The sequence below is a fragment of the Musa acuminata genome, chromosome BXJ2-11 (assembly GCF_036884655.1).
Source record: "Musa acuminata AAA Group cultivar baxijiao chromosome BXJ2-11, Cavendish_Baxijiao_AAA, whole genome shotgun sequence".
In the NCBI taxonomy this organism is placed as follows: Eukaryota; Viridiplantae; Streptophyta; class Magnoliopsida; order Zingiberales; family Musaceae; genus Musa; species Musa acuminata.
The window spans coordinates 25,452,501-25,461,570 of NC_088348.1; the positions used below are offsets into that span (position 1 = coordinate 25,452,501).

Here is a 9,070-nt window from a genome sequence, read left to right on the forward strand (position 1 = left end):
TCTTTGATGTTACGATGGATAATGTGAAGTAAATATGCAGGCAATACTATGTCAATGCACGTGCCTCTTTTTGGAAAGAGTCTTCAACATGCCCTTGAGTATTTTCCAAAACCAAAATAGATTCATCAATGTCAAAATTGGAGATACTGTCAGAAGAGTGTACAACCCCAGAGGAAATATTGTCTTCACCTGGAAACAAAAGATCCATAACCTTGTTAGTTGAAGATACTTTCTTTTTTTGTTTTCAAGAGAAAACATTCATTTGTTTCCAACTCTTCTAACCTTTAATCAGTATATGATTTGATGAAATTATCAGTTGAAAACGAGTCATTAGGTATTTCTTTCCAACGAACAACTACTAGGTTTGCTGATTTGAAGTTCTATCAGGGTTGCCAAGTGCCACAACTAAAAAGTTGCCTGGAATTTTTGGTGTAATAAAATAAAGATTTTCTTGAATCACCTGAAACCAGGTGACAAAGAAAGGCTGCACGCTTGATTTTTGGCAAAGCAAAATCTTCGATCTTTGTAAAAAAGGGAACGTTTTTATACAACTGTACCATTATGAGAGTTTCTAGAAGTATTGCAAGAAAGGATTGCTAAAAGAGCATGCCATGATAAAATTATAACCTCTAAAACTGCAAAAAGAAAAATACGACCATATATTTTGAGACTCACTTTAGCGAGTGTAAACTCAAAAATAATCAGTGACTGGCAGCTTTAGGACGATCAAACTATACATCTTGTGAACTTTGTAGAGGATAAATAGATTCAAATGGTATTCTTAAGAACCATAACAATAACATCGACAAATGCCCACATCTGTAGTATTCTTGTATTGTTTTTGATACATTTGGATGCACTTAGAGAATAAATATTCATTGCTAATATTCTGACCACCTACAGCTTAGTGTACTGTTTCTTATGGATATATAAAGTTTGTGCATCCTCCAGGTATAAAACAGATAAACGTACACATAAGATTCATGCTTCAATTGCAAACAATTTAAGCTTTAAATGTGATTTCTTAGTATCTATAAGAACACTGCCTGCAGCATACCTGATGAAAGTGAAGATATATGTGCATGAAGAAATAGATGAACAATAAGATCCTTGCAGCCTACAATAAAAAGAACTCAACAGATCAATAAAAAATAAATAGTAAAATTAAAATACTGATTTACGACAGTGTTAGATAACTGGCTTAGTAAACTTATTTACTGCAAACGGTGTTAGAATAATTTATTTTGCTAGGAGATCAATTAGAAAAATACAATTCAACCTAACTCAGTAGTTCCAGGAACTAGATGACATTATAAACGGAAAATAAAAACAGATCTTCTTATACCTAATCTATATTATGAAAAGGCAATCATAAACTGTCAAAAGAGGATAATTGAAACAAATATTATATTCTTATTGGTTACGTCAAGAATAAAGCTCATTAGATAATTCTCAGATATATCCTAAATGCTTCAAATAAGTGTCGCCCATTGACCATTTATGCATAAAACTTGGATGACTCTTGTTGGATATTCTGTTGGATTCTTGAAAACTGTTAACATATGGAAGTGGAACATGATTTTCTCTCTTTTTTTTGGCTTAAATCTTTTTCACTGTAATGTCATCTTTATCAAGATTTATACATTAAACATTAGATTTTGAAGCTTTGTTGTTTTGTCATGCAATGTTGCTTGTTTCAGATTGAAGTAGGAGTGCTCATTGTTACTTGATACTATATAAAGCTAATGCATCGTAAAGCATCTCACAAGAATGAATGCGTAGACACATGCGCGCACACAATATCACATGTTTCATAGCTGTGACCTGATACTTCGATTGATCTGACTACCCCAATTACTTAATCCAACTAAAAAACACCACAGAGTGAAGTTGTACTACCATCCATCCAAGGAATAAGGCCACACCATTGTATAAGTATAAATTAGAACTTTTTTGTCCAGCATGGTCCAAGTACCTGCAAGAAATTCGTCTTATAAAATTCATCTATAGTAAATCAGACACTGGAAACAAAAATTTTCAAACTGTACCATCTAAGATTCACAAATGGAGTGGTGGTTTCAGTTAACAAAATCATGAGTATGTACATATGTGCTTTGCCGCTGACAAGAGAGAGAAAAATTGAAAACATGGAAAGTCCATGATGCAAAACCTGAAAATGATAGCGTAAAATGATTAGCATACACAAACATACGTTAAAAGATTCCAACTTCAATAGAAACAAGGCATAAAAGCTTACATATTCTTTGCCACCTAAGGAAGGAAAATGCCATAGAATCATTGCTAAATCTGAAAGAAAATAGCCAAGTGATATCTGTAAAAGAAGTAATCGAACAGATAAGTTAGAGCGTAGATGGAGATAGTATTAGAAAATCTAGATAAACCGCTTTCTGGAAATATAAATCTATGAATGATGCTATTTATTCTATAGATGCCATTTGCAGAATCTTTTGTTTTAGTAAAAGATGATATATCGCAGAATTAACTGTCAACTCTCATGGAAACTCAAGTCGACTCCCCAGGAAGATCCAAAAGTAACTGAAAGCTAACAATCCCAAGCTGAAAATTCAATGTTTTTTCCTTGACTGATGAAATAAAAAAATTATCTAATCATCACAAAATCCAATTGCATGTGCCAACTGAAATGCAAGGTCATATAAAACTTTGGCTATTGTTTTAAAGTTTACAGACTATTCATAACAAAAACAAAAACTATCTAATCAACCAATAAAGTTGATCGCATTGAAAAATTAAAATTTATCTTATCATATAGCCGATAAGATAAATTTTTAAAGATTGCAAACCATGGATAGATCATAGTTTGGCACCAATATCAAGATTGTAGTCACTAAATGCCTGTCATGGCATGTCTTCATGCACCATGACGGTCACATGCCAGACTACAAACAGCACATCGGCACAATTAAGTATTGTCGGATAACATAGTGATAAAATAATTCTTGTTGGCTTTACTTAGAAATATCGTTGAACTCCTGGTATCACATGATCATTTGACAGCATTATAAGCTAAAAAGAAATTTTAACAAAATTGTCTTTACAGAACAGTTCAACTTCCTTTAAATAATTCTTCTAATACGGTACTGTTACAAGGGTTAAGATATTAATGCAATGAAAATAAATGTCAAATTGCAATTATTTAGTGAGAATGTTAGTACCCTAGAAGAAAGAAAAAGACTGGTCCTCTTGGTATGTTATAAATTCAACCAAAACAGATAAGCTAGATGAGCCAACGACATACCCCAAAAATGGTGTCAGATAGGAGTGATTTTCTATTTATCACTAATTCTTCTTCAGTACCACTTTTGAAAAGGTCTGAGACCACTAGGAGATACAATGAAACTGCTGCGACCACAATTGCATGGAAAGTAGAGAAACCCCTGCAAGATAAAGTTGGTAAGAGATATTGAACATATAAAGGATACTAGTCCACCAAAAATCTCGCAAGCACCAATTCCTGCACTAGTAAAACTTACCGATTGTTCCACTCAATCCTTTGTAACCTGCTTAGCTTGTCATATCCCTTAAAGTGCACTGTGCTGATCTTACGTGTAAGATCATATACCTGCATTATCATATGAAATTCTATTAGAATAGATAAAAGAAAAAACATATGGACTCCACAAAAGGCACTCCTTTTGCATATTTATACTGCATCATAAGAATTCACTGCTTGGAATCATTATTTTCAATAAAAAGATTAGTATCAATTAAATAATTGAATACATAAGACAAATCTCCAATGGTCACAATCTACATAACAATCCTAAGTAAACCATGATTTGTGTTATAAGAGATTAGCAATTCACATTGAGTAAGGATTTTCTTTATTTTCTAGAAATAAGCTGGACAATTTGGATTTACAAGATAATTAACTGACTTTATTGTTTAGCATGCTATTTTGAAAATGGAGCTAGAACAAATGATAGTAATTCAGAAGATGATAAGCATAGAACAAGTAGTATCTGGTTTGATATATTATGCTCTGATAATTTTACATTCCCACTAGGCACAAAGTACACACCTGATAATGTCATAAATTGTTGGTGTTTTGTAATATGTTAAATTTTGATTAGCATTGAGAGTAAACCAGAAATTGAGATAAATAGATTTAGTCATGGGTCACGACAGGCAAGAAGTTTGGTTTTTTCACAATTTTGTTGATTGTGCTTCCCCCATCAAAAATATAATTAAGATTCAACTAAAAGCTCTCTTGTGAAGAGGTCAGAGTTTATTAACAGAAAAAGAAAATGGAAGAAATTCGTTGCACGGTAAAGCACCAGATCCATGTAATCAGTCGATGTGCATATACATGTTATACAAGGGAAGCAAGAAGACAGAAAAAAATTCTTGTGGTCAATTGAAATGACCGAATCTATGCTACATGCCATGAAAATTTCAGTCAACAAAACAATATACGAAATCATTAAGAACGCATCTCCCTGCTCAAGTTTTCCTATCACTATCACTAAATCTATGATTCCAGGACGTTTCCCACCAAATTTCCTCATCGAAGTGCTGTCAATCTAACCATCAGTATCCCCTTAGCCCAACCGCATCACTAATTACCGAGAATTCATTTTTATTGCTCAAGACAAGGGGAGGTCAAGGAATTAATAACCTAAGATGCCAATCTGCTATTGGCAGGTCACAAGTTATGCAACAAAACGTTTCGCACGTTGCTTCAAAATCAGCATCAGATTTCTACTTACAACTTTGCACATGATAACGCCGGAGAAAACTGACACGGACCAAAGGACTTGCTCGATCGGACCGAAGTTGCCCTCCATCGAATCAACTCCAATTGCTCCCGGAACAAACGGTCAAACTGCCGCTGCACATAACCAATCCAAGTTCAATCTCCCATCAAGCAACCCAGTTCACAAGGCAGAATCAAATCCTTTTCCCTTTTCGCATCAAGAACCAGTTCTCGAAAGCTAAAAAGAACGATTCACAAGATCAGGCAACAAGAACCGGACATCGATAGACCACAAGCGGAGGAAGGCTTGCGGTGGAGCACTTCCAAGAGTTGCGAAGACAGAAAAATCAACAGAGACGATGGACAAATATGGGCGGATGGAAGAAAAGGAGGAGGCGAACCTTGGATGACTGGGGACCGTGATCGACTTTTCCAGGAGAGACGATGCTCTTGAAGCATCTTCGGCTGTTATATACTGCGTCACATCGTGTCCGTTACGGACTCCAGAGGGGAAAGCAAAACACAATATAATAAACGTTATTATTATATATATATATATATATATATATATATACTTATTTAATATTCCTGGCAAAAGTATATACCTTGAATTAGTAATAAAAAGCTTTATTATCTGGTCAACTGACAGGACGGAATTATTTTAAGTCTATTGTTGAAAAACTTGTATTGGAAGGTGTTTTTAGATCATTTAATCAATGATATAAAATTTGGATTTAAATTGAAAACTATATATATATATATATATATATATATATATATATATATATACATGTAAATTTTAAGAAAAAAGTGAGAGATATTTAATCATTTATATATTTTTTATTCGTTTGGATTCACAGGATCTCAGTTATAATATTTTTTTACTATATTGCAGTATTTTTTGGATATTACTAAAAATATTATAATTCAATACAAAAAATACTATAACTAAGTTTTTTTAGATTGATTCTTTTTTGACATATAAAAATATGTCAAAAACACTATAAATATGTTCAAAAACACTGTAACTTGTGTATAAGTTAAGTTATTTAATATTTATTTTCTTAAATAAAAAAATCCTATTTGAAAACCAATCAAGGTTCATAAGTAATTTTTTTCTTTTTTTTTTAGTATGATTCCTTCAATTTTGTACTAGGGTTATAGAAACAACAGTCTAATTGTATCTAAAAAAGAAAATGCAGTCAAAATATATTAACAAAATACTTATGCACCTCGCTTGGATCCCAATTAGGTATGGTTCTAGAATATAAATATTCAAATAAATTGACTTCTAATATGGGTTATAATATTTTTAGTAAATTTTCAAAAAAAAAGTAATAGAATAAAAATATTTTTTTTAAAAATACTCACTTATAATATTTGTAATAATATCAAAAAAATATTCTAACATATTAAACAAACACTACAACTGAGAATGACCAAATTCGATGAACTGATTCACTTTATGGATCGTTTTATAGGGAGCAAAAAAAAAAAAAAAAAGATGATTATTATAAATAATACTGAAAAGAGGAGCGAGGATCCGGTCCAACATTTGCATAGAGTGGAGTCCCACCGTTCATGCATCTCAACCATCCGCTGCGGGCACGAGCGTGAACGACGACGACCTTGAAATAGTTACAGGGGAGGATCCTTACTCCCTGAAAGCATGGTTGACAAGAGTCAACCAATACGGGCTCTATCTATCGCCTTGGAGTGCATGCGCAGGAAGGAAGCCCCTCGGCCCCACCGTCACGTTAAAAAGCAGTAGGTCGTCCTGGAACGCGGACCGTGTCACGCGGGGTAGACGCAACCGGGAGTCAGCCCGTGACACGAACGCTTTTGACGGCCACGCGAAGCGGAATCCACGAGGTGGCTTCATAAATCGATGCCCCCGTAATTATTCTTAAAGTGTAATTATTATGCCGGTTTAAAAAGATTTAATTTAATATTTGAATCAACACGATCATTGCAGTAATAAAGGAGATAAATCTATGCGTCTTCCGAGACTATGAGAGTTTGGAAATTTGGAATTCATTTATTGTAATTTGTCGAACTTGTTGCGTAGGATTTCGGTTAGGAATACGCAAAACTGAACTTGACTTCTTAAGATGTTGGAATATTTCAACCCTATTTGGGTAATAAGTCAATTAATAAAAAGAAACTGATCAATATGTTTTATTTGACTCAAATCTTTGTTGTAATGATTGTTTTTCTTTATTATTATCTTCAAAAGTGAAATTTCTTTTAGAATGTACCTACAAGAAAGAAATTGATTTTGATGTTTATTTAATTAATTTTTTTTTTTGTCTTTAGGGTTTGGATTTTAAATAATTTCTTTGGGATCCCAAATAAAATTTATATATATGTTACTTTTTTTTTTGTAATGATAGCAAGAATGAGTATAGTGATCATATCTACCACAAAAGTTGAATAATTCTTCTCCGGTGATTTGCTTTTTCTCCTCGATCCCCTTTTGATAAGTTTTCTTATTTTTTTAATGAACTTTACACCTCATCTGATATGCCATTAATAACCTCATGAAAGTTTGTTTAGGTCATTTTCTTTTTAATGATAGTTATTCTTGCATTTAGTTCTTTAGAAGTGACCTAATGATTTTTTTGCTCGGAGTTTTTAATCCACTTATAATATTCGAGAATTGAATAAACACATCATCATCAAAGAATTCTCCTAGTTTCATCATAAAATACTCAAAATCTTAAAGGTAATTTTTAAAGTATGCCAAATATCAAAAATAGTTTTACATACAAAAATGATCAAATTTATTACGATCTAAAGCATGATACAAACATTCATAACTTTAATATTTAAGCAAAATATCTATTTTTTAAACTCATTCAATTCATCTATAGATTTTATAGATTTTTAAAATTAAATTCAATAACATTCCATAAATCATGATGTATCGAAAGTAAAAATAATCCTCATTTATATTTTTTAATAAATATAAATTGTCCCATTAAAAATAGAAGGTCATACGATGGAATGACTCTCTTTATTTTCTCTCTCTTGGGTAAAAATAATATATATAAAAAAAATATAATTAATCAAATATTGAGTGTGAGTTAGAGTAAATAATAATAAGTGAGCAATAACGAATAAAATTCATAAATAAGAAAATAATGTAACTCAATTTATAGTGATTTGATCTTTTTAACCTATGTTTACTCCGTATTCTTTTTTCCTTGATATTATTAGTTTTCACTATTGATCATACTTCCAGGTAAAAACAATAATGTTTTATAAATTTTTTTTATTTTTAAGTTTAGAAGAGAATATTTATAGTCACTCTTATTGTTTTATAAGAAACCTCTCATCTTATATAACTTAGTATTATAACTAAACTCAAAAGGAAACGTGAGACTCAAATAATACTGAAAGAGTGAGCTACAATATTTTATAAACTCAAGAATAGATGCTCCATCAACCAAGCTTAAGTTGGGGTATTTATAAACCATAAAAGACTATATTAAAAATTTAAGTATCTAAAATTTTAGAGTACGAGTGGTACTACTATTGACATTGACTGGTATTACCATCTTAACCTATAAGTTACAAATTTAGACTCCAATAGTCATACCGTCGTAAAATTAAAATTCTAGATAGCACCATCATTATTCATTCGTGGTAGCGCTACTATCGCCATAAGTAGTACCAACTATTAAAAACTTTGATTAAACAAAATGATTCTTGTCAAGTGGCTTAGATGATACTGCCACTTGGGCATGATGGTACCACCACCTTAGACTAGTTTAGGCTATTAGTTTGACTTTTTAATAGACCCAATTTTATGTCCAATAATTTTCATAAGTTAATTTTATTTAACTTTATACCAACTTTAATTGGCCTAAATTAACCTTAATTAAACTTTGAACATATCTTCGAAGCTTTCAACGCATTATTTAATTTTTTGGTATATTGTTCAATATTCCAATACTTCGTTTAAACCTTCGCCACATCATCATATCCTCTGACATATTGTTTGACCCTATAACATATTAATTTCGTCACGACATCTGATCTTCTGTATTCAATCCTTTTGATATAATATCTGAATCTATTTTTCGATCTTTCGGCACAATGTTTAAATCTCATGCTCAACGTAATCCTTTAGTTATCTAATCTATGATTAAAATATTTACTATATCACTTATCTCAAAAGCATATTAATTCATCATCAAAATCTATGTTTCAATATAAATTTAATATATAACTATTTTTATATTATTTATCTCAAAATATATATTAATTCAATCTATGACTTACGATCTAGCATAAAGCCACACCGTAGCTTCGCTTCACAGTCATCGTATA

General features: G+C 31.6%; 1 protein-coding gene across 4 annotated transcripts in view; it reads right to left on the reverse strand.

The window, feature by feature from the left end:
- Nucleotides 1-5,235, reverse strand: part of LOC135626448 (uncharacterized) — a 5,508-nt gene extending 273 nt beyond the window's left edge. Inside the window, exons 1-9 of one of the 4 annotated variants that reach the window (XM_065131747.1) lie at nt 5,137-5,235; nt 4,749-4,870; nt 3,513-3,601; nt 3,278-3,416; nt 2,258-2,332; nt 2,049-2,170; nt 1,900-1,975; nt 1,058-1,117; nt 1-189 (exon numbers count right to left, since the gene is read on the reverse strand). The exon at nt 1-189 is cut by the window's left edge and continues 273 nt beyond it. In XM_065131747.1, coding sequence (XP_064987819.1) covers nt 52-189; nt 1,058-1,117; nt 1,900-1,975; nt 2,049-2,170; nt 2,258-2,332; nt 3,278-3,416; nt 3,513-3,601; nt 4,749-4,826 — 777 coding nt within the window. In that variant the 5' untranslated portion in view covers nt 4,827-4,870; nt 5,137-5,235 and the 3' untranslated portion in view covers nt 1-51. Of the gene's footprint in view, nt 190-1,057; nt 1,118-1,766; nt 1,976-2,048; nt 2,171-2,257; nt 2,333-3,277; nt 3,417-3,512; nt 3,602-4,748; nt 4,974-5,015 lie in introns of those variants that run through there. The other 3 variants (XM_065131746.1, XM_065131748.1, XR_010492344.1) reach the window with 3 other exon arrangements.
- Nucleotides 5,236-9,070: the final 3,835 nt, after the last annotated feature.